The sequence below is a fragment of the Chionomys nivalis genome, chromosome 1 (genome assembly GCF_950005125.1).
Source record: "Chionomys nivalis chromosome 1, mChiNiv1.1, whole genome shotgun sequence".
NCBI classification, from domain to species: domain Eukaryota; kingdom Metazoa; phylum Chordata; class Mammalia; order Rodentia; family Cricetidae; genus Chionomys; species Chionomys nivalis.
The window spans coordinates 127714613-127741340 of record NC_080086.1 but is presented as its reverse complement, the minus strand read 5'-3'; the positions used below and the strand labels follow the sequence as shown (position 1 = coordinate 127741340).

General features: G+C 45.2%; 1 protein-coding gene across 1 annotated transcript in view; it reads left to right on the top strand.

Annotated features, from left to right (window-relative positions):
- Vit (vitrin) overlaps positions 1 to 25515 on the top strand; it is a 117830-nt gene extending 92315 nt beyond the window's left edge. The window contains exons 10-14 of the mRNA XM_057778681.1: positions 1130 to 1277; positions 15708 to 15811; positions 19514 to 19740; positions 21553 to 22066; positions 25037 to 25515. Coding sequence (XP_057634664.1) covers positions 1130 to 1277; positions 15708 to 15811; positions 19514 to 19740; positions 21553 to 22066; positions 25037 to 25215 — 1172 coding nt within the window. The 3' untranslated portion in view covers positions 25216 to 25515. The remainder of the gene's footprint in view (positions 1 to 1129; positions 1278 to 15707; positions 15812 to 19513; positions 19741 to 21552; positions 22067 to 25036) is intronic.
- The last annotated feature ends 1213 nt before the right edge of the window (positions 25516 to 26728 follow it).

The window sequence follows — 26728 nt, the reverse complement described above, 5'->3', positions numbered from 1 at the left end:
CCAGTATATGTATCATTCATACACATATACATATATACAGAAACAAAATGTATATATGGTTTTGTTGTGCCTGGGGATTCAGGCAAACTCTGTGTTCCTTAGACCCCAACCCCAGGAGACAAGGGAACATTGGTTTGTTTGAGGAGGTCAGACATCTATCCTGAACATCTACCTTACTCTTTCACAATAGAAACGGGAGGGATTCAGCAAAGTCACAAAACTGTCTTACAAATGTATGTGGATCACTCCCTCCACTCTCTCACCTAGGGAAGTGAGAAACATTAACTCTATAGTTCCTGTCCCCACCCTTTCCATTCTGGCCTTGTGGGTTCTTTCACACCCCACATATTTCACGAAGGGTGAGAATAAAAGGCGAGAAGTTCTTGACACTTGGTCATGGCAAATTCTCACATCTACGAGTCTGTACTTCTTTGCTTGTGTGGGCATGCGTGTGAGGGCTGGGGGATTAAGCACACATGTCTGTGTAGGCCCCCTCACCCATGTGCATGATGCCATGTACCTGCTCTGTTTTTCTCCACCTCGTTCCCTTAGACAGGCAGACAGGGTCTCTCACTGAGCCTAGGAATTGCTGTTTTGTCTAGCACGGCTGTCTGGCAGGCTCAAGCATCCTCCTGGCTCTATCCCACGCAGCACAGGCATCTACACAGCCACACCCAGCTTTTGATTTGGATGCTGGGGATCCCAACTCAGTTCCTCATGGTGCTCAGCAACGCCCTCACCCACTGAGCCTTTCCCATGGCTTCTAGGCGTTTGCGCTTCTGTGGTCTGACCCTGGGAATCCATCTTGAGGTTCTTCCCAAGTGACGTTGGGTGTCGCTGTCTTCTGAAGTCTACAGTGGTGACTGAGCCATGGAATTTTAAAGCAGGTGTAGAAACAAGAACAAGCCCAGGGATCCAGGACCCTGGTGTTCGGGGAAACGGAGTTTGCACCTCTTCTACCTCTTTTCACTTTCTTCTCAGTGAATTCTCTGGGCTTGTAGTGAACGAAAGCCACAAGATGCCTAGAAGGGAGCCGTGCAAGCCTTAGGCAGGAACACAGAGAGAGAAGATGCCTAGGTAGAAGCCCTCAGACCCAAACAGAATCACAGCATCTTTTTCCATCCCGCAGACTGCAGAGTTGACTTGTCCTTCTTAATTGACGGGAGCGCCAACATCGGCAAGCGCCGCTTCCAGATCCAGAAGCAGTTCTTAGCGGACGTTGTCCAGGCTCTTGACGTTGGCCCTGACGGTCCTCTCATGGGTGTTGTTCAGTACGGGTAAGTGCAGCTAATGCTCTGAGCCCGGTTTGCCAATGGCACTGCACAGCTAACTTCAACCACAAATATCAATGTGTTCTGAATCTCTCATTCATTCTCTTCTCTAATGCAAATGTAATTTAAAAACCAACAATGGAAGCGATCCATCTGCCACTGAAGAAATATGAGCCTTCCCAAAGGGAAGAAAAGGCTAAAGGTACAGGCTTGGGAGTAAATGCCATTTGCACTCATGGTTGATGCAGAGAGTGTTATGTGTAGGAATCAAGAGTGTCGGGTGCAAGTAACAAATAACCTAGTTATGCTACCACCAGTCTCTCTATCTCTAGACAACAAAAGCTAAGTCCCCTTTTAGCCCTGACTGTGAAAACATTTGTCTGAGGGGTTGCAACTTTGGCTGCACTTACCTGAAGGAAAGACTCCAGCTGCCATGGAGCTTCAGGTTTTGTGTTCTCTTTCCTCCAAACAACCGTGGGCTGCTACACTGTCCACTGGGTGACAGAGAGTTTCGTAGTAGAGCGGGGGGCTCCACCAGTCTTGAACGTGGAGATTACTGACCCCATCCGTCTAATTATTTCATTAAGGGTAACATTTAAGAGGCCATAGTAACATTCCAAACTCAACCTTCTTTTCTCTGAATTTGGAATAATAACTCAATCTTAGTTTAGGTATGGATGGGGTCCTCCTTACAACAGATTATAGATATATGGCTGATCACCATCAAAAGAAAAAGCAGGCATAAATTTCCTATTTGTAAGCACATTTCACACAGCTATGAGGGGCAAGGTCATGATCATGCTATCCACAAAGGGGCGTCGCGTACCCATGAGGCATTTCTTCCATACGTACCTGTCATCTAGCCCTCGGAACTCAAAAGAAACAGAGTTCGACTATCTTGCTTCACAGCTGCGCTGACCGCGTGGCCATTCCTTCTAAAAATTATGAGCATTCCAACGTTCCAATACCTCCATACGTTCCCTAGCTGGCAAGCAGCCCGGGGACGACCTGGGGCAGCACATTAGTTACAAACGTCATATGGAGGTGTTAGCAGGTTCTTCTTTGAGTTACTAGAAAAATAAGTGAAAATGCTTTCTTTCCCAAATAACTTATAACAAGTACTCAAGTCTAATACACTTATTCCCATCTTCTATTTCTGTCAGGGAGAAGTTAGGAGCTTGGCTAACTGGCACCTGCAAATAGGATCCAGTCAGAGATAATCAGTTGCTGCTAAGTCACCAGTGTCCTGTCACCTTGTAAGGTTTTGACTTGAAATCAGGGGGGAAAAAAAAACCAACAACAGCAAAACAGAAAAAAAAAGTGGCTTTTTGGTTATTGTTCTCTTGTTCTCAAAACATCACCCCATTTTCTCTCCTATGTTACTTTTGAAGACAGCAAGCGCAGGGCCTACGAAGAGCCAATACCAGTATTTACTGGTAGATGGTCTAGTCAGTTTTACCGGAGGAGTCAAAGCTTGCTGTGTTGTCTTGCGTCAACAATAGCTGGGTAAAAAGCTGGCCGTACCTGGGTTTCCGGTATGATATGAATAGGTCAAGGGGGAAAAAAATGGCCCCAGATGTTGTGTGTTGATAAGAATGAGAATTAAATAATAAATGTAGCAGCAAAGCAAAATCCATAGAAGTCCCTTCCACCCTGCTGAGGCGCGAATGTGGCCCCAGAGTTTATGAGTTGGAAGTTTCACTCTCAGAGCGATAGTGGTGCAAGGTGGGGACAGCCAGGGTGCTTAGCAATGGACTCGCGTCATAATCAAGGGACCACGTTAATTATCAAGAAGGTGGCTTTGTTATAAAAATGCCTCTGGCCCTCCTTGCCCTTGCTCCTGCCTCCCACAGTCTGCTATGGGAAGGCAGAGCACTAAACCCTCCCCAGAAATGGGGTCTTTAACCACCAGAAATACAAGAAATACAATTATTCCTAATATGACACCCAGTCTGTAGCATTATGATATAGTAACACAAAGCAGAGAAACACAGCCCCTCCTGCAACATTCTCCTGTGTTTCCCCGAACACGGTCACCATTTGGAAGAAACTGTTTACATCCTTGTTTTCCAATTCCACTCGCTAAACACTGTCCGGTGCCTGCCTTTTCTCCGTCTAGGGTGCTTATTGTTTAATTTAAAGCATTTAGGGCAAATGTGTGTCTATCTTTCCATTTTAATGCCCATATAAGCCAATCTGTCATCTTCGCCTTGCCCATAGCAGGGTGTGGAGGAGAGCATGGTGAACTGGCTGACAGGGACCTGAGTTCTGACCTTAGCCTCGTTGGGGGGCTTTATGCAAGCATTTAACCTCTCTGTGTAAATGCCAACACCTGTAAAATATGGGGTCAGCGGATGATTTATTAGGGCTCCGCCAGCCCTAGCATTGTATAATTCAACGGCTGCCTCAGAAGATAGCCAATAAATGAACGCTGGGCTAGCAGGCCAGCAAGCTGCTGTTCTTGCATGCAGTCCCGAGACCCTATTAGCTGTGATCCATGATGAAATGAAGGACTGCCAGGGCTGGACAACCGCTGTGGACTGAGAGCAACAAAATGGAGGGCGTCCTGACAGGGTTGAAGGGGATCACGTTATCCAGCTGAAATTGCTCTTGATTGCAGGTGCACAATAATCCCACCTCCCAGCTCTCTTCAATTCTTCATCACTAAGTAGCGTTAGTGCAGACTGAGAAAGGGAGTGACTAGGAGACTGGACAGACTGGGCTGTGACTTTGAAAAAGGAAAAGCTTGTCCGGTGGGGAATCTGATTCCCCTCACAGTCTTGAGAATCTCACCAGGTCCAATTGCCTTTTGTGTGAGTCAAGGGTCTCCAGAGGAACAGAACCAGCAGGAAATAGGATTGTCTGACTCGGTTTATTTGATTGGCTTACACAATTAGAGCCTAGATAGTCCCACAGAAGCTGTCTGCATGCTGAAGAGCTGAAGAAGTTGGTTACTGCTCCAGTCAAGGAGCTGCAGCCTGAGAGCCAGAGAAACCAACGATAGAGACTCCATCCGAGGCCAAATGGATCAGAAAAATGCACCTCATGAAAGAGTAGACACCAGCCCCTTCTGCTTGAAGACTTTAATTATTTGTTATTTATGTGTGTGAAAGAGAGAAAGAAGATGCAGGCAAACACATGCTGCGGCATGTGGGTAGAAGTAAAAAGACAACTTGCAAGAGATGGTTCTGGATTCTACCAACGTGGTCCTAGGGACCAAATACTAGGATGCACAGCGAGCATCTTTACTAAACATCCAGAAATCCTTCCACCCCTTTCTCTGCTTTTCCATTCCATCCCAACCTCATCCTGCCCAACCAATAACACACCCTGGCTGGGTCTTCCTAAGTCAATTCATACCCACATACCGATATTCTCTGGGAACACCCCCTGTCAAGGCACACCCAGACATTTGTCATGTGTTTTACTATGGATCCCTCAGGTAAAACTAATTGCCCCACTCTCTGCTCACACACAGCGAAAATCATCCCTTTATCTTGGAATCATGGAGCCTAAAGGCTCCTGGTTTTGCCTTGCCGTAGTGCCGTGAGATCTCCAGCCTTTTCCTAAGAAATTCCTACCCTGTCAAGAACAGCTGCAGAGGAAGGAGGGGAGGTTGAGGAAGACCTGAGGAAACCGAGTGACTAAATGTCTCCACCTCTCAGGCTCCCATCTCCATGTCCACTCTTGCCGCTCCACGCTCCCTTAGAGGAGTTCCTCAGGTCAGAGGACTCAGAATTCAGACTTTTAGATTTAGACTCTGCAAAATTAAGAACTTCAAAGACTTATGCCAAGTAGTAAGGGGAAGTAAGAAGTAAAAGCCCTCAATGTATAAATCTGTGAACTGTAATATGTTGGATTCCTCGGGAGTCCTAACTGAAAGTTTCCTTGGGCACCAAGAGCAGACCCACGGGTAGCCCTAGCGAAGTGTTGTGGTGTGCTCACAAAACTGATGTGTAACTGCTTTTGCTTGCTCTCTCCCTCCCTCTCCTTCCTCTCTCTCTCTCCCTCCCTCCCTCCCTCCTTCCCTCCATTCCTTTCCCTCCAGCCCTCCCCCTCCTCCTCCTCCTCCTCCTCCTCCTCCTTTTCTCTCTCTCTCTCTCTCTCTCTCTCTCTCTCTCTCTCTCTCTCTCTCTCTCTCTCTCTCTCTCTCTCTGATTGTCCATTCTCCTCTTGGAGAGCAGCATCCTCTCCCAACCTCTCACTTTCTGCTTCTCCAGTCTTTCACCTCGCACTTCTTTCCTGTGGTCCCGGCTGACAGAAGGTCTGGCCCTCCACAGCACTGGAATGTTCTCTCTCCCCTCTTCTCTGCCTGCAGAGTTCATAACCCACGACTGTGACATCCTGTCAGCAACCGTGACATTCCTCCCACAGTCATCCTCCCAAACCTCCACTAGGACGGTGGTATTTGGTGCAGACTCAGAAATCCCACATGGCTTTCCTAAGAACACCCACTAAACGCGCAACCATGGGAAGAGGGCAAATATCAGACGAGATAACCCTCCAAATGTCAAACAAAATAGACTTCAAAGGGAGACTTGCTCATCCACCAGGGAAACTATTCATGACTGATGCTTCCCACCAGCCCAAAGGCAGAGACTCAGTGCTGGAACCCAAGGTCAAGGGTCAAGGCCCTGACTTGCACGTGTATTCTAAAATTAAAATTATGCAACTTGACAGGAGTGTGATTGAACTTAATACCAAGGGGTGCACTAACCGAGGAAAGCCCAGTCAGAGCTAATTGCTATAGATGAAATCCAACAGGCAGGGTGACTGCAAACAGCAGGAAGCCTGCTTTGTAGCTCAGTCTACATCCACAGGGAGCTACCCGATCCCTAGACTTCTGATAATTGTTCATTTCAGTCCTGTAAATGGAAAGGAATTATGCATGTTCTCTTGGACTTCATTGCCAACACTAGTGCCTCAAAATAGGAAAAAAAAAAAAAGGCTTTGGAATACAGCAAGATGCTAGTTTTCTTTTTTTTTTTTTTTTTTTTTTTTTTTGGTTTTTCGAGACAGGGTTTCTCTATGGCTTTGGAGCCTGTCCTGGAACTAGCTCTTGTAGACCAGGCTGGTCTCGAACTCACAGAGATCCGCCTGCCTCTGCCTCCCGAGTGCTGGGATTAAAGGCGTGCGCCACCACCGCCCGGCGCTAGTTTTCTTCATTTAAAAATAAATGTGCCTTTGCCCTGAGGTTTACAGCAGCTACCTCTTTGATGGGGTGTGACTTGGGCTACACCTCCTGTATCATCTTGCAGCCTTGGAGATGTTCAGTCACAGACAGTGAAGCAGTAGGCAAGCTGAAGCCATCTGTGGATCCGTGGCGCCACCTATCCGTGGACAGTCAGAGTGCAGAGAGGAAGTGAAGACGGCATTGCATGTGCAGCAGAATAAAGGCCCTTACAGCTGTCCACATGCAAATGTTTGAAGTGTGTGAGCCAAAAGGACCCCGCTGACATGATCAGAGATGGTCACCTTGCTGGCCTGTCTAATAACAAGTCTGTGAAAGCCAAAAGCCTTTCCCAGCTGTTGTCCACCAAAAGGGCACGGACTGGAAGAAGAGAGATGCCTATTGCAGGTTTGAGGACAGAGGAGGCTGTCAGAAGATGGAAAGACTGAGACTCCGATATTTGTTGGGTCCATGAGGCTGAGTGTTTCAGTAGTCCTAATGTGCTTTAGAGACAGCCATTGAGGACTACCTGAGCCACCTCCTACGAGCCAGTCTAATAAATCCCCATACATACATCTATGTGTGTGTACAATACATGATATATAATGTATGGCACTTGATATATAATATATAATTTATGCAATATATTGTATTTAATATATTGTATATGTATTATTATACCATGTGTTATGGTGTATAATAATGGTATATGATAATTATATATAACTATATAATTGAATACTGTATAGCATATATTATATACTATATAGCATGTACCTTGTGTTGTATATTAATTTCATATATTTTATATTATATATATTAAAAGGGGATTTATTAGACTGGCCCTTATATAGTATATACATATACTATATATTTTATATAAATATATAGTATATGCATATACTATATTTTATATAATATAGTATATACATATACTATATATTTTATATAATATATAGTATATACATGTACTATATATTTTATTTTATATATATATATATATATATATATATATATAGTGGCTGGGCAGTGGTGGCACACGCCTTCAATCCTAGCACTCAGGAGGCAGAGGCAGGTGGATCTCTATGAGTTTAAAGCCAGCCTGGTCTACAGCGTGAGTTCCAGACTGAGAAACTCTGTCTTGAAAGAAAATATGGTTTAGTATATATACTATATTTAGTTTACAATATAGTTTATAGGATATATATGATATAATATGATTATATAGCATATATACTATGTTATATATAATATACATTCACCCAATCAATTTTGTTCCTTTAGCTAATCCTAATACACCTTCCTGTGTGGTTCTCTTGAGGTACGAACAAAACAAACGCACTTGGCTTCGCCAATGATTACCCGTGAAGTCCTATCTCACATTGGCTGGGCTTGTGGGGGATCCTCTGAGATCACCCTCCCTCCTGAAAGCAGATAGCCATCTTGGTGTGCACATCAGAACCACTTAGGGAGTCCTTAAAACTCCTGACGCCCAAATCAGACATCAGTTCAGTGACATCACTTTCTGCATGTGGAACCATGGATCCCCAGCTTCTCAGTCGTTCTTCATACAACTGGAGAGAGAAGGCGTGACTATTCCCATGGGCCTGTGTTGCGCTCATGTGCGGCTCATGCTACTGACTCTCATGCCTCCTTCTCGGTGGCCTAGACAGGGCTGTGGAGCTCCATACCACGCCCCTCTCAGACTTTCTCTTCCCTTTCTAGATTTCTTCCTTTGAAGACTTAGCTTTATTTCTAACTATGTGTGTGTGTGTGTGAGGACAGTTATCCATGCAGGGCAGCAGAGGGGGTCAGATCCTCATGGAGCTGCAGTTACAGATGATTATGAGCTGCTGGGCATGAACACTGGAACCGAATTTGGGACCTCTGCAAGATCAATACACGCTCTCAACCGCTGAGACATATCTAAAGTTCCCGTTATGTAGACTTATTTATTCTCCTCCCTTCCGTGCCTCTGGAGACCTCGTTGAGGATCGTCTGGAATTTTAAATCATTCACTAAGTCGCTGCTACAAGAAGAGTGATCCACCGCATCACCACAACATCACAGGACAGTTCTCAGCCTGTGGGTCACACATCAGATATTTGCACTACAACTCATAACAGTAGCAAAATTACAGCTATGAAGTAGAAACAAAATAATTTTACGATTGAGGGCCACCACCACATGATGAACCAGAGGAAAGGGTCACAGCATTAGGAAGGTTGACAATCACTGACCTAGGAGGTTAGACATGCATGACCTCAGACCTTATGCTGGTTTTCCAGCAGCAAATCTGCATTTTTAACATGACTCAATGTGACAAGAGATCGCTTTAGCTGCCTAAACATCCCACCTCTCACTGAGAGAGGCCCCCAGTGTGGTTACAGATTAACATCTGGTATGCAGGTTGCTTCTGTAGGGACTCCGGGGTCATTAGTTGGAATGTCCCATTTCCTCCAGCAGAAAGTGGTTGAGACAAATCTATTTGCTATTCTCTGGGAAATACTGCTATTAATTACATAAAACCTCATCTAAAAGCTCAATTCTGGAAGACCCTATTTCCTCTTTTCTGCTGTTAGGAAATTAAAAGACCAGTGACCACTTATAAGGTTTGTTGCACGAAGTCCCTCAGCAGGTTGGACCAGGCCACTTCCAGTCAGGCTGGCAGTAGCTGTTCCAGTGAAGCTCAGAGCTATTGAGAGGCTGGAGCCAGAATCATTTTCAATAAGAGCCCTCAAGGGGCAAGTCTGCCACATCCCCTGCGGCCACCAGCATGTTCCCTAGGACCTCTTCCTGATCTCATAGGCATGCCTTATTTCAGTGGCCAAGTTCACACCATGTCCATTTCAACCCACAATGAAAATTAAATGGATAAATATAGATTATTTTATAGTAAACTTCAGACACTGTCTGATTAGAGAAAACCACTTTCAAAGATTCTTGCTGGAGGAAATATTAGCTAATTTCTCGACTGGCATAACATTATTTTGAGAGGCTCATCTATTTGTTGAAAGTATAGGGAGGTAGACCAGTAGACTCTGGGACACCAACAGAGCAGTAGGGTTAGGACATTAGCAGAAGTCCTCCAAACTCCACGGCTTCCTAAATCTCCCTGAGAAGGAATCAATAGATTCTTTATTATAGAAACTCCAAGGCCAATGTTTGATTTTCTTCTGGAAGATATCAAGTAACCAACATGGTTTAACAAAAGCCCCTAGTGAGTTTTACCACCAAGGAAATGAGGACAATCTGTTATACCAATCTACCTGCCCCTGACCCAAATCCTTCAGAAACCACCTCTTCTCACCTCTGACAGGTGTTCTTGTTCCCAAAACCCTCTCCCAGGAGCCATTTGCAGGCATGCAAATTAACCTCTGCTGTGTACAGCAATCTTGCTAGCTCTGAATCATTCACTTTGCATTGAGCCTAGTTCTTCTTCCAAATGTAGAACGATTACATGTTTTGCCCTTAAAGTACAAACTTTATTATTTTTCTCTCATTTTCAAAGTAAATCTCTAATCTGCTGAGACAGAAAATGGGGCTTCATTTGATGATAACTTGTAATAAAATTAAAAATTCAAAGATTGCCTACACAAAACTATTAGGGGCATAATCTTTTAAACTTTATTTAAATGAATTCTGTCTGCTCCTGTTTTCTGTTTTTATTTTTTAGAAGTACCTGATGGTTGTTAACTTATAAGGAAGATAATTTTATTTAGCTCACATTTCCAGGGGTTTGAATGCATCACTAGGTTTTGCCTAATTTGGATGAGGAGCTCATGGAGGGTGTTAACCCAGGGCAGGAATTGCAGAAAGAATGGTGACGATGAACACTAAAAAACACCACACTTGTTTCAGAACTGAGTGTACTAGAGGGTTATTTATTTAGGGGTAGACTCGCAGATCACAGTCCTCTCCTCGAACTGTCCAGCAACCGAATCCAGCAGCCAGAAGAGGGAACAAGCGTGCACTTTACATAGGCATTTATAGTGTAAGAGACCACGCCCAAGTGGGCAGGTAACTTAAAAGCTACTGGATGAAGGATTTCCTGCAGCAGGAGGGCAGAAGTACAAATGAGACAAATTTTGAAGAACTATGGAGAGGTGTCAGGATCCTCATAACAACCCATTCTTGTGGGAACTGATCCAGTCCCTAAAGGTCCACGTTAATTCCTTCCAAAGATGCTTCTCCCATCACTTAGTTACCCTCTGCTAGGGTCGAGTCGGCCACCTATCTATTTTGAAGAATCTGCCATGTCAACTCCATCACTCTGAAGACCATGCCCCCAACACATTAACTACTCCAGAAAAGCAGCATCGAAACCCTCGTAGCCCTGTCTGAAGAATAACGGGGTGACTGTGTCAGGCAAACAACCCATGCACCCTAGAAAAGAATAAACACACCCACAGCCTCCTATGCACTGTCCTAAGAGTCGCCATAGCTTGCAGGTTAACAACACACCCCTCCCCTAATGCACTCAGAATGAAATTTCGTAAGCATATTTTTGTTTACCATGTACTAAACTTGTCTGCCCTGTGCCATTGGAAAATATTATTCATGTAAGCTTCATCTAAGTGATTTGATTACATTTTTCTGGGAAACCCTTAGTGGTTCCATGTCTTTGCCCATAATCATAATTATCATTGATTCAGCCTTTGGGAAGGGTGTCAGAGGTCCCCAGTCCAGCCTTTTAATCCACTAAGATAACAAATGTATGTAATAGAGTTTCTCCTCTTCAGGATTCCACAGTCTAGTTAACGAGGCAATATTTTTAAAGAAATGACATTAAATAAAATGAAAAGCAACTTTTATCAAGTGTATGACGGGCTGGACTACATGCCTCTGAAGATGCATTTGCGTATATGATGGAATGCCGGCAGGTGTAGGGTGGGTTTAGCACAATATTGAGGAGAAGTCAAGGCGAGAATTCAGGGAGAGAGAATAGATGAATGAATGCCTCCTACTCAGCTAACCTTCCCTACTCTTACACGGTCCAGCACTCCAAATCAGGGAATGGTGCCATCCACTTTTAGGCTGTGCCTTCCCTCACCAATTACAGCATCCAAAATAATCCCAAACAGACATGCTCATAGCCAAGATGATCTAGACAGTCCTTCACCAAGGCTCTATTCCCAGGTTGTCCTAGCTTGTACCAAGTCAACAATTAGAGCTGCCATAGTACTGTATAGCAGTGTGACTCCCCCACAGAGGAGAAAAACAACAGGCCCCTGCATTGCTGTAAGACCAAAAGTCCAAGAAATTTTTTTTTATTTATTTATTATGCATACAACATTCTGCCTCATGTATGCCCGCATGCCAGAAGAGGGCGCCAGATCTCATTACAGATGGTTGTGAGCCACCATGTGGTTGCTGGGAATTGAACTCAGGACCTCTGGAAGAGCAGCCAGTGCTCTTAACCACTGAGCCATCTCTCCAGCCCCAAGTCCAAGAAATTTAAGTCACATCACAGACCCATGAGAAAACGTTCCACATTTTTAACTACTTTAGTGTGACATTCTAGTGTCACGCTTGCTTCAAAGGCACGCCCCCAGTAGCCTAGCTCCTCCCACCTCACGTTTTCACCACCTCCTCGTAACACCATGTTGGGGGGGGGGCTGCTTGTTCGTCCTGGCTGCTCAGAACCAAAATAATCACACATAAACTATATTATTTAAACATATATGTATATAAATATACACTGCTTGGCCCATTAGCTCTGCTTCTTATTGGCTAACTTTTACATCTTAATTTAACCCATTTCTATTAATCTGTGTATCGCCACTTAGCTGTGGCTTACCTGGTAAAATTTTGGGCATCTGTCTCTGGCAGGGCTACATGGCTTCTCCCTAACTCCCCCTTCTTTCTCCCAGCATTCAGTTTAGTTTTCCCTGCCTAGCTAAGTTCTGCCCTATCAACAGGCCAAGGCAGTTTTCTTTATTAATTAACCAATCGTATTCGCAGTGTACAGAGGGAAATCCCACATCAACACCAGGAAATGAGAGTCAGTCTCAACACAGGAACCTTTGAAAGACAGTCCAGATCCAAACAGAATCTTAGTCATTTAGTAAAAAGATCAAAGGCCAAAGCTGGGAATAGAAAGGATGGAAAGGAGCCAGGCGGTGGTGGCGCACTCCTTTAATCCCAGAATTTGGGAGGCAGAGGCAGGCAGATCTCTGTGAGTTCAAGGCCAGCCTGGTCTACAAGAGCTAGTTCCAGGACACCTAGGGCTGTTACACAGAGACTCCCCACTCCAAAAAAAAAAAAAAAAAAAAAAAACCCAAAAAACAAAAAGGATGGAAATAGCCAGGAGACAGGCAAGAGATGGGTCTGACTGGGTGTAGCATTTGGCATTTTTCTTAGCCTGATAACACTGCTCATCTTTGAGAAAAAGATCTCACAGTTCTAGGGTTCAAGGGCAGGGCACCAGCATCAACTCAGGTCTGCTAGATCTCTTGGTAGGCTGCAACAGTACGTGCCAGTGGGGCATCGCATCGCCAGTCAGCATGGCAGAGAGCAGTTCAGTCTCGTGCTTGCCGTGACTCACAGGCGCTCAAGGCTCCCAGCATTGTCACCATCATCCCTTCCCAGTGCTGCTCCCCAGTGACCTCAGCTCTCTTACCACTAAACTCCCAACACGTGGACTCAAAACAATATCCAAATCACAGCAAGGAACTTGATTCACTCACTAATTCGTTCATTCATTCATTCATTCATTCATCTCCATTCATTCTTGATGCTGGGGATTGAACCCAGAGCCTAACACATGCTAACCAACCATGAGCTAACACAAGCTAACCAGGCATGAGCTGACACATGCTAACCGGGCACGAGCTAACACATACTAACCAGGCACGAGCTAATACATGCTAACCAGGAACGAGCTGACACATGCTAACCAGGCACAAGCTGACACACACTAACCAGGCACGAGCTAACACATGCTAACCAGGCACGAGCTAACACATGCTAACCAGGCACGAGCTAACACATGCTAACCAGGCACGAGCTAACACATGCTAACCAGGCACGAGCTGACACATGCTAACCAGGCATGAGCTAACTTTGATGCTGTGGCTCCAACCTCGGGTCTTGCACCTGCTAAGCACATTCCTTACTCTATATCCAGAGCCCCTGAGGATTTTTTGAACAGCACGGTCTTCCAGGCCGAGTTAGAACAGAAGAAAGAACCCTCTGGCAGATGCTACTGCTGGCACTGCCACAACTAATAGAATTTCATAATAGAACCAAGAATAAAGTTAAGGCCAGCAGAACTGCTGGGACGTGAGGAATGGGGACACGGGGGTTTTGTGAATAAGTACAGGGCTTGAGGTCAGTGGCTGGAGGCGAAAACAGCCCTACCTGGACGACTGTGGGACAGAGAGCCCTTCAGCCTGCTGTCGCCAGCCACTCAGATAAGCACACTTTCTGGGCGTAGCTGAGATTGGCCTGAGCCGTGGAGGAAGGCTGGGAATAAGGAAGGTAAAGGGGTAGGAAGAAAGGAGAGGATGCCTCTACCAGTCTGAAGTCCTAATGGCTTATTCCCTGTGGGCCACACTGGGCTTTCAAGGACAAGCTAAGAACGCACTTCCACACACTTTACCCAAGCAGCTGCTCAGTGCTGGGCTTCTGTTGTTTGTGGAAAGGCTTTTTGTTTGTTTGTTTATTGTGTATACAGTGTTCTGCCTACAAGTATGCTTGCAGGCCAGATGAGGGCACCAGATCTCATTACAGATGGCTGTGAGCCAGTTTGTGGTTGCTGGGAATTGAACTCGGGACCTCTGGAATAGTAGGCAGTGCTCTTAACCGCTGAGCTATCTCTCTAGCCCCCATGGAAAGTCTTTTCAAAAGATTCCCCACCTCTTTAAGACTTGGTCCCACAGCCCACACCAGTTCTGTAAGTACGGGCTCCCCTGTTCAAAAACTGAGAGTTTCAAGACGACAGCATCCTTGAGCCAAGCGAGGGCTCCTTCGAAGCATGCAGCCTTGTGTGGCTGCACAGGAGATGCTGTCCTGGGGCTCTTCCCTGCCTGTGAGTGATCTCATCTCACATCCTTGCTGCACCATGACTGAGGGTGTGCACACACCTGGAAGAAACTTCACCCTTCTGGCACTCCTCCACACCCCCCGCTTGACAGTTTCAAGCCTGTTCTCATCACCCTCCCCCCACACCTGCGTGCTAGTCTCCAGAGAAGGGTCCCAATTCCATCTCCTTGCTCCTTCCGGCTCCAGCTGTCTTGAGATTGCATCAACCTTCTGATGAGATTTCAGTCATGTCACCTACTTGTAGAAGTCACAAGAAGAGACAGGTACAATGGTCTTCCTGGCACCACTATTCCTAATTGGTTTCAGCATTGGGGGCACCCAGGGCATGGCTAGCAGGTCTCTGGTCACCCACGGAGGGTCTAACGTCTGGCACACTTATTGCAGAGGATCTGAGCAATCCGGAGACACTGAGAGCTCATTGCTACCTTCCTATGGTGGAACCCCACTGGACTACAGTAGCAATGTGATTGTTGTGTTATGGGGTTGCGTATGGTATGTTATGATGATGCTTCTACCTCTGAGGAAGCTGAACCTGCAGCCCAAAAGTCAATTGATTCCTCAAGACTACACAGCTAGATTGATAGATTTTTGTAAGTGGAGAAATCATTGTCTTGAGTTGTATACTCCCTGATGACCCTACCATGCTCATAGACATTTCAATCCAATGGTCGCACAGTGGCCCTAGTTAAGCCAAAAAGGATCACAAAACCAAACCAAAAGTCATAAATCTGGGAGATTAACTAGTAAAGATCGGACAGGGGATGTGGGTAGAACCGAGAGGGATAGGAAGAAAATAAGAGGGGGCAGAGGAGGGCAGATGGTCAGAATGCATTAGGTACCCATATACATGTAAGATTGTGTCAAAGAAAATCAATAAAAGAAAAGGAAATTCATTACTGAGGAGATAAACTAAAGAGGACTTTCCTCTGTGCTCCGAGAAGAAACAAAAAGACATCAGAGCTATGACACGGCACAGCTAAAAATATAACTCAAACCTTCCATTCCTGTCCCAAGCCACCTGCTGTCCCTATGGTCCCTGTGGAGGACCCCAGCCTCCGTGTGTCATCATCACCTTGTCCGCCGAGGAACACTTCATGAACACAGCCTCAGGCCTTGTCCCAGCAACCATTTTATTTGTACAGGAAGGCATCAACCATGATTTCTGCTTTCCTCCAAAGGGAATAACTTTCTAGCTAACTTTTCTTTCTTGTTCTCTTTAGAGACAACCCCACTACCCAGTTTAACCTCAAAACTCACATGAATTCTCAAGATCTGAAGACAGCTATAGAGAAAATTACCCAGAGAGGAGGCCTTTCTAATGTAGGTATGTGACCCAGATTCGGGTAATTCTACCTTGTTACCATGGTGCGCCTTCTATGTGGTTGTCTTATAATATTCTATATTGGAGGAGGAGGGAAAAAATAATCCATCAAGAAATGACACGCAGCCTCTGTATCTTTCCGAAAGTGTCTCCATGTATTCGGGTGCAGGGATGTTCAGACACCAGTGCCTCAGAGGCCCTTGCTTCTTGCTTGCAGCCACATTCCTCGGGACTAACAGGACAGCTGTAATGACCATGCCATAGCTGACCTATAAATACCAACCAGTTAGCACGAGGTCTGTCACTATCCCACTAAGGAGGTCCCTTCAGGAGCCTTGTTCCCATCAAAGTTGTTGTAACGGTGACTATGCCAAGAGACGCAAGTCCTGTGTCTGAAGATGAGTTCTCTGTGGCATCTGAACCTTCAGATGGGCGAGTGGCCCTAGAAGTCCAAGCCTAGCTCTCCATGGGGCAGCTCCAGAAGTCCCACTGTACCTGTTCACTCAGAAGAGACTAGAAGGGGAGGGGGGTTACACCAACCATCTTCAAAGGCTGCGGGGAAGGCCGGTTCTACTTTAGGGACACTTCCAAGCATTTAAGGCCAAGGGAAGTCAGATGCCAGTTACGGTGGCATAACTGTATGGAGCATGGAGAAAAACAGCAAGCAGAACTAATATCCACAGAGCATCCTTGATGTGGGAATGATTTCTTTCTAATCTGTTGCTTTCATTGGTTAATTAATAAAGAAACTGCCTAGGCCCATTTGATAGGCCAACCCTTAGGCGGGTGGAGTAGACAGAACAGAATGCTGGGAGAAAGAAGCCAAGTCAGGCAGTCACCATGATTCTCCCACCGGACACAGATGCAGGTTAAGATCTCCCTGGTAAGCCACCTCGTGGGGCTACACAGAATATCAGAAATGGGTTAGATCAATACGTAAGAGGTAGCCAATAAGACGTTAAAACTAATGGGCCAGGCAGTGTTTAAAAGAATACCGTTTCCGTGTAATTATTTCGGGTAAAGCCATGCGGGCAGCCGGGTGCCAGGAACACAGCCCTGCCGCTCCTATTACTACACATCCTTGGAATTATAAAAAGTCTGAATAATGAGTTCCCTCCATCTCATATCTCTCTAGTGACCAGAACATTAATATCTGGTAAGTGCAGAACCCTTCACAGCAGTGCAATGCAAATAACCACTAGCCGAGTCACTGAATCCTTGTCTGCAAAGCCACGCTATCTGCATCGTAAGCATGACAGAGGAGACTGCATATTGTGTTCAATTTATTGTTTATACAAGCAAAATTCCAATGAGAAAACCTAGCAAGGCTCTCAATTCCTGATGATGTCACAGAGGTGTCCTAACCCAGTGGTAGACATTTGCAGAGAACGATATGTTCTTAGTCTGCTTCTGCATCATCCGGGAATTCAGGGATGACTGAGGCCCGTGGGGGTTGGTTCATAGAGGAGCATAGGAAGGGCTGAAGAGGCACAGTGTGGTTCAGGTGTTGAGAATGATTTCTCAAGGTGCTGTGCAGAGCAAGCGACAGTAAGGGAGCTACTACTTCTTCCAGTGTCAGGAAAGCTGTTCTCAAATCCTGACAACAAGGACTTTTCATGAACCTGCTGCAACCAGAGTGCAGCCATGACGAGGGAGCTGTATGCACAGCTCACAGCACCAGTGCCATGCCCTACCCTCCCCATTCACACACACACACACACACAAACAAGTTCCACCCTCACTCCTCAACACCATCAAAGCTGCCAAACAAACACAGCACCAAGAAGCCAAATATACCACAATTCCACAAAGTCACAGCCCCTGCCTCCCTTTCATTTCCTAAACCTCCTTCAAGGAAATCAACTTAGTGAACTAAGATGAAACCAGAAGTACAGGCCCAAGGGACTATGGGTACTGTAGTTTTCAGATTTCAGCCTCTCATTTCCAGGTGGAGAGAATGGGTGTTGAGCACTGGCCCACTTAGGCCACCATATTTAAGACTGGATTGAATCAGAGATCTTATGGCATCTTACAACTCATGCACTTGGCTAAGGGTGCTTACTATTATGCTGGAAGGGACTGCTGGGCACTTTAAGCCTCGAATTCTCAAAAGCCATGTTTTTCCTTTACGACGGGGTCTCTGCAGCCAGTTCACAAAGGGTAGTCTAAGGCATTTCTCCAGCAGTGTTGGATGCAACCACCTGTTGCTTTCAATTGACAGGTAAGACTTTAAGCTAGGGGAGCCAGGATGCTGAGCAAACCCAGGAGAGCACTGAGTACAACTGTGTTGACTCTAGAGTCTAAACAAGGCAACTGTTACTGAAATGAGAACCTGTTTGGGAATCTCCTAGCAACTGTGGCCTTTTATATATCATATACACAAGGACTCCCTTTGGGGAACACACACAGAAGATCCATAGGATCTAAGTTGAGAGCTATGCTATATGCTATGTGCAGCTAGGCTAACTCAAAATCAGCCAGCCGTCTCAATATACACAGAAGGGCCTTTGGCTTTCCATGATAAAACTAGGAAAATTCTGGAAAGCAGGGAAAGTGGGCTGGATTAGTTGAAAAGTCCCGAGGCTCTGGCCCAGTGTGAAATATGCATGTGAGAAAAGCGTGCCACAGACTCCATCATTCCTCACGATTGTGGGGCTCAGCTGAAGCAGATGTTGATCTGGAAATCTAGGCCCCAGGACATCACTAACCATGGAAGACAACGGGCCACACAACAGCTGGAGCACTGGGCCCACTCAGGCTGCAAGAGGCCAGGATGAGGCTAATGTCACTCCAAGTTGACCCCTCTCATCCGGTGTTCTCAGACACAACAGGGACTGTTAGGGGCCTGTAAGAGTCTAATAATGTTATTCCACCAAGGCAGAAAAGGGGCTCTTTGACCTCATGGAAGTCTGCCTCCTCTGCTTGTTAGACCCGAAAACTTTCTCTTTTCCAACGGGAGACAGAAGTTCTGGGTTTTAAAGTGAAGCTAAGGAGAAACTATACAACATTGGAAAGGAGCTGCTGCTGCTGCACAGGACACCTAAAAATAAACTGATTTTTTTAATGTATAAAAAGAAGAAACAGCCAGATGGTGGTGGCATATGTCTTTAATTCCAGAACTCGAGAGGCAGGACAAGAGGATCTCTGTGAGTTCGAGGCCAGCCTGGTTTACAGAGAGAGTTCCAGGACAGATAGGGCTACTCAGAGAAACCCTGTCTTAGATAGATGATAGATAGATAGATAGATAGATAGATAGATAGATAGATAGATAGATAGATAGATAGATAATAGATAGATAGATAGATGATAGATAGATAGATAGATAGATAGATAGATAGATAGATAGATGATAGATGATAGATAGATAGATAGATAGATAGATGATAGATAGATGATAGATAGATAGATAGATAGATAGATAGATAGATAGATAGATAGATAGATAGATAGATGATAGATGGATGATAGATAGATGATAGATAGATAGATAGATAGATAGATAGATAGATAGATAGATAGATAGATAGATAGATAGATAGATAGATAGATAGATATAGTAGATAGACAGACAGATAGATGGAAGAACAAACAAACAACTGAAGTGGGAGTGAGCTTGTCTCCTAGCCCTCTTTGTGCTGCTGTGATCCATTCCTATTTTTGCAGTTACCACAATCACTCCAAGCACAAATTTTCCTTTTCTTCCAGGTCGTGCCATCTCCTTTGTAACTAAGAACTTCTTTTCCAAAGCAAATGGGAACAGAGGCAGCGCTCCCAATGTGGCTGTGGTCATGGTGGACGGCTGGCCCACAGACAAAGTGGAAGAGGTGTCGCGTGTCGCGAGAGAGTCCGGGATCAATGTCTTCTTCATCACTGTCGAGGGGGCTGCGGAAAGGGAGAAGCACTATGTGACGGAGCCCAACTTTGCCAGCAAGGTACGTAACTGCCCGGGGGCCCACCCAAGGGCAGGAGCCTCTGCACTCTGAAAAGCTCTGATGACCTCAGAACTGTTTGCTAGAGCCTTCAAATGGGCATGAAACCCATGAGTAAGGAATGGGACGTCCCACGGAGGAACTGGAATTGTCTTTTCAAAGCCAACACTTACTCTCACTGCGTACTCAGAAGCTTGCGAGCAGAGGGAAAGAACAGCGTCCTCAGTGTCTCACTTAAAATGTCCCCTTGCTCCTCTCATGGCGCCGGGGAGCTTGGTAGACTTCAAATACCCACGAACTCGCACGCATGCACGCACGCAGGCATGCAAAGCGCGAGCTTCATAGTACAACTGAATCCATCTGATAAAGAAAACAAAGGATGTCTACACTTCCCAGATCAGAATGATCATGTTCCTGTGATTCTCTTGGGTGGCCCCACGCTTGCCCCAGGGCCTTGGCATATCAGAATTACACCTTGATACCCACACCACATCTCTCACCCTCTGCTATTTCCAGCCCGAAACCAGCTCCCAAGCCTCAGATAATGCTGCATCACTGGTTCATTCCCCTTTTGAGTTTCCCCAGTTTACTCCGAAACATCTTGCCTGTCTGGGGTCCATGCTCCAAGTCCTTCGCCATTATCCATTGCTGCTGGGGTGCCTTGGAATGACGCCCTAACCTCCCTTCCTGGCCATGCCTGCTATGACCTCCACATACACACACTGTGTCCCCGCCAAAACCTTTCTCCTCCAGAGCCAGCACCACCACTGTCTCCTGCCATGATTTCCCACCGGCTGTCTCGTGGGATTCCTCCTCTCCACACACGAGCCAGCCCTCAGCTCCGTCCCAGCATTCATGTGCCTAGGCTGTGGAAAGTTTCATGAACCTCTTTTCGGTTTTTATACATCAATAAGAAAATATTTTCTAGGAAAAAGTTTAGTTATTTCTTGCTTAAAATAATTTTGTCGTTAATACCAGTTCATTTGTAGTCATGATGTCGGACCCTGCCAGATCCCCAGAAGTCTGTAGGCTCGACGATTGATGACCATTCTCAGGACACAAGCCTCCTCACTTCTAAGAACATACTAACCAACTCGCTCAGGCTTTATTTGACATTCCCTTCCATTTTTTTTTTCTTTTTCTGGAACAAGCTTGGGCACAGACAAATAAACACTCATCTGCCTGGAGGCAGGGTTGTGTGGCAGGCAGAGCTTGGAGTTTAATGACAGATAAAACTGATACTCCCATCTCAGGGACTCAAGGATGTCCCTGCACAGCTGGCCTTTTGTTTCATGATGAGGGGGTCCCACATAGTCCCACAATGTAGGAGTGTCGTGTGACTCCAACCCATGTGGCCACTTAGCAACTGTGAATCTCCTCCCTCGGGGTGCAGGGCTGCCCTGGGAACATCTCTGTTCGTGTGTCAGAACAAAAGCTTTCTTTAGTCCTCCCCTGTGATGGTTGGTACCCATAAACACCCCACTTCTGGCTGGTTTCCAGTACCAATGATTTGAGGAGCCAGCAAAGGCATAAATATGAAGCTAAAGTCAACAATGCACATCTCCCTATGAGTTTGCTCATCCCACCCTTTTCCACTAAGGTAGGGACCCAGCAAAGGGGACTGGAGTGAGCCCAGAGGTTACTGGAGGGGTCTTGACCTCAGTAGTACCCAGACAGAAAACTGGAATAAAGTGTACTCTAAAGTCGAACACAGGAAGTGTGACTGTAAAACCTGCCTGGTGGTGAAGAGTAATGGTGGCAGGCTGAAGGACTTGACCCCTGACCTGGACCACATCTTTCCTTTCTGCCTTCCAGGCCGTGTGCAGGACGAATGGCTTCTACTCCTTCAAAGTGCAGAGCTGGCTCAGCCTTCACAAGACCGTGCAGCCCCTGGTGAAGCGGATCTGTGACACAGACCGCCTGGCCTGCAGCAAGACCTGTTTAAACTCTGCCGACATCGGCTTTGTTATTGATGGCTCGAGCAGTGTGGGGACAAGCAACTTCCACACTGTTCTGCAGTTCGTGGCCAACCTCAGCAAGGAGTTTGAGATTTCAGACACCGACACGCGCATTGGGGCCGTGCAGTACACCTACGAGCAGAGGCTGGAATTTGGGTTCGACAAATATAACAGCAAAAACGACATCCTTAGTGCCATCAAGAGGGTGGGGTACTGGAGCGGGGGCACCAGCACAGGGGCTGCTATCCAGTATGCCCTCGAACAACTCTTCAAGAAGTCCAAACCCAACAAGAGGAAGATAATGATCCTTATCACTGACGGCAGGTCCTACGATGATGTGCGGATCCCGGCCATGGCTGCCTACCAGAAGGGTGAGCACTCCTGATATAAGCGTGGGCACAGCGGCGTTTCTGGAGGGGTAGAGGACCAGGGTCCTTGATACACAGGGAGGAACTGTCTTTGTATGCATTGGCTCTGTCTATGGTTTAAGGAAATGTGAACAGGGAGCTGGAGAGGCGGCCCAGTGGTTAGCTTTTGCTGCTCTTGCAGAGAACCCGGTCTCAGTTCCCAGCACCACATGGTGGCCCACACCCACATTGATCTCTATGGTCACTTCACATGCAGATGTACACAAACATACATTTATTTATTTATTTGTTTGTTTATTTATTTATTTATTTATCTTAATGTTCATGATCAAGGAGAGAGTGTTAGGGAGAGAACAGTGTAGGCATCTCTGAGAAGGGTTCACAGACTCAAATGGAGTCAGCCTATTGGTTCAAGTATCCTTGAAAACCCAAAGCCTGCAGGCAATGAAATAGTAACCCTTTCTTTTATACCCTGTGGTCTAAAACTCCTTCCACATGGGCATAAAGTAGCAGGGGGGAGGGGCGGGATTTGATTCTGTTCTCTGAAAGATTACAAACCTCTAACTTTATTAACTCCAAATCATGTTTGTACATCTTACAGAATAATGATGCTTTTAAAGAAATGTAATATTGCAGGTGGCTATTCATTTTTGCTTTGATTTTTTTCTGGGGGATATATATATATATATTTATATTTATATTTATATTTATATTTATATATATAAATTCAGGCTGGCCTCAAACACAAAATCCTCCTTTCTCAGCCTCCCAAATGCTAGGATTATTAGGACATGCTGCCATACCTAGATGCAAAGTACTATTTTGGCAATGACAGTTAACCAGATCTTGGTCCTTTGGGGGAAATCTTGATTCAAAATATTTTAAAAGGTTTCCATGCCAAATTTCCTGAGGCTTAGTGGGTAAAACCACTTACTGTGCAAGCCTGAGCATAAATTCGATCCCCCAAACCTACATAAAGGTGGAAGGAGAGAACTGACTCCTTTGCCCACATGCTCAGGGTGTGGCACATACATGAGCTGGGTCACATGCATCCCCAGGCATACCCACACTAATAAAAAAAACAAATAAATAATTTAAAGCCTTAAGAAGCCAAAAAAGGTTTTAAAAACATGGAAGATGAACAAAATTTTTTATAAAATTTACAAGAATCAATTGCATGGAAACATCTCCTGTACAGTCAGTCCGTGGATATAAAGTTCTCGTTCTGAGAAACGCTGTGAAATCAGAGCAGGCTTGAAGGAAGCCTCAAGTAATGGAGGTAAGCCAAGAGCCAGACATGGTGGCTCACGCATCCCAGAATTCCAGAGGCAGAAGCAAACAGATCTCTGTGAGTCAAGGCTAGCCTAGCCTGCATTGCAAGTTATGGGCCAGTCAAGGCTACATAGTGAAACCTTGTCTCAAAACACTGACAGACAAAACAAAGGAAACTGAGTGGTTAGCAATTGCTAGAGACCTAAGCAAGGGCACAGAACTCCATACCACGGTTGGCTTTGTTGTTCTGTGCCTATGTGTAATTGAGTTGCCTTCTAGAATATTCTATGTACTTTTATAGATTTATTTATGTATTATTTTATATGAATGGATGTTTTTGTCTGCATGTGTGTCTGTACATCATGTGCATGCAGTGCCCTTGGACACCAGAAGATGGCGCTATATACTCCAGAACTGGAGTTGCAGACCTCTGTTAAGGGCTTTAATGACATGGGGTTTCCTGTCTTAGTGCCCAACTCTGAGATTCAATATGAAAATGCAATAAGGACTATGTCCCCTGGAGTACCAAATCCAGCCAGAGTGACCATCTTCCCGTATTGCTGGTGGAAATTTACCCCAAAACAGTGGTCCTGGGGTCTAGAAAGCCCAGCTTCTATTGCTATTGTGTAGTTTTTTATTGAATCACAATTAATAAAAACTCAGAGAAAGTGGGGCTCAGCCTGAATGTCAAAAAAGCAAAATAGCCAGCCACTGGCTTTTACCTCAACCTCAGTCTGAAAATGGTGATCCTGCCTCCTGGAATCTCAGAATGAGACTGAGGTTGAGAGCTGTCTCCTACCGTTTTATATTCCTCTCTAATTCTGGGATTAAAGGCATGCACCACTGGGATTAAAGACGTGCACCACCCAGTTTCTGTGGCAACTCGTGTGGCTGCTGGGATTAAAAGTGTGGGTACTGCTTCCTGGTCTATAAGGCTGGCCAGTGGGGCTGTTTATTCTCTGATCTTCACGAAAACTTTATTTATTAAAATACATCTGAAATGCCACTATAGTTTTGACTGCATAAAGTCTTTCTGTCTTTAATCAAAGGCCAACAAACAGCAAAGCTGTTCTTGCTGCTCTTTGACAATATTGTAAAACCCACAGCTGGCTCCTTGCATCTGAGACAATAGAGAGAAGAAAAATGGGAACCAGCGCAAACCTGGAGTGAAGCAGTCATTTCTCTTTGCTCCATTCTGTAGCTGAGATGCCCAGTATCAAGTCATCAGGAAGAGCATGCTCTCTGAGACCCTGGGTAGCATCGTCCTTACCTCTTCCTGTCTTTTGGGTTCCTCAGTCTGACCTCCATCTATTGACACTCAATGTCTGTGTCGGGCTCCATCTCTCCTTCCTTTTATAAGGACCTAGTGGTATTGAATTAGGAGCACATTCTCTTCCAGCATGACCTCATTGCCACTTACTTCCTCATTATGTCTGCAAAAGATCCTATGCTCAAATAGGGTCAAAAGACTATAAGCTCTAAAGACAACAGCTATGACTTTTGTTGCTTTGTATAGAGTGATGTTCAAATTGCTTGTTGAATGAAAAGTCACACTTAGCTTATTTCTAGAAATCAGAGCTTCACTGGCATTCTCTCGTTTGTTTTCTTTGGCATATTTCTGATTTGGGAAATCCAGAGGGAAAATATTCATTGCTGTCCCTTTGCTCAGGACATTGTTTCATCCCGTCTTTGTGTCCGCAGGGGTGATCACATATGCAGTAGGCATTGCATGGGCTGCTCAGGACGAGCTGGAGGTGATTGCCACTCACCCTGCCAGGGACCACTCCTTCTTTGTGGATGAGTTTGACAATCTCTACAAATTAATCCCCAGGATCGTCAAGAATATTTGTACAGAGTTCAACTCACAGCCTCGGAACTGAGTTCAGGGCAGACAGTTGGCCGTCTTACTGAATCTTGGGACTATCCGCCAGCATTGCCCCTCTTGCTGGGGCATAAGAAGGGGGCAGAGCTTGGGTAGGGCTGGGAGAAATACATGCATTGTTACTATTTTTTGCCATTTGGTGGATTAAATGCTTCAAAACCTGCCTGTTAAAAAGCTGGCCATTGAGTTCAAGGTTGGGTTCAAATGCTGCACTGTTTGGCGTGTGCTGAAGAGTTCACAATTTGACAGCCGTTTATATCCAGAAGACAGCTGTCATGACAGGTTTGAATTGAGCTTTTCTGAGACATTTGTTTTTATTTCTCATTAGAACCATGTAATCTTCCATACGTTTCTTTTTTCTTTTTGTCTTGAGGTGGTAGGAGTGGTTTAAATAAATGTTTAAAAAATTACATGGACATTTTCTGATAGTGTGATGAGAAATCTCTAGGTGTGGGGGGCATCCTCTGCTATTTCTTTTTGAAAAGAAAGAAAGAAAGAAAGAAAGAAAGAAAGAAAGAAAGAAGAAAGAAAGAAAGAAAGAAAGAAAGAAAGAAAGAAAGAAAGAAAGAAAGAGGTACTAGAGCTGGGTATGCACTAAAACAAAGAGGGAGGAGCTTTACTGAGCTTCTTCTCCTCCACCAAGGACTGGTCTATCGGCTTGTGAAATACACATACAATTCATGCAAAGGAATGTTCAGTGATGAACAGGGAAGCACATGTGTGCTGTCGGATAATGCTCTTGTACACTGTAAAGATTTATCACTCGTATTGGTTTAATAAAATGTTGATTGGCCTGTAGCCAGGCAGGAAGTATTTGTGGGGTGACCAGATTAGGAGAATTCTGGAAAATGGAAAGGCAGAGATATCACAAGCAAGACGCAGAGGAAGTAAGATAAAAATGCCTTACTGAGAAAAGGTACCGAACCATGTAACTAAACATAGATAAGAATTATGGGTTAATTTAAGCTGTAAGAGCTAGTTAGTAATAAGTCTGAGCAATAGGCCAAACAGTTTATAATTACTATAAGCCTCTGTGTGTTTATTTGGGACTGAACGACTACAGGACCAGGTAGGACAGAAACTTCCGTCAACACATGTCTATAATCCTAGCTACTCAAGAGGCTGGGGCAGAAGGATCACAAGTTCAAGATCTGATTAGTCAACTTAATGATATCCTGTCTCAAAATATATAAACATATAAACAAAAAGGATCAGGGTAGAGTACTTGACCAGCATGCACAGAGTGCTTGATTCTAACCCCAGCACTTAAAAAAATATTAAGAAGTTTCCTAAATAAAGATGACTACTTACTAACGCTTTATTTTATGAAAATATGTGGTGGCATGGAGAGATGGTTCAGCCATTATGGGCACTGACTGATTTTTCAGAGGACCAGAGTTCATTCCCAAGACCTATAAGGCAGCTCACAACCATCTGTAACTCCACTTCAAGGGGATCCATTGCCCTCTGTCACCTCATGGGTACCAGGCATGCATGTAGTGAACAGCTAT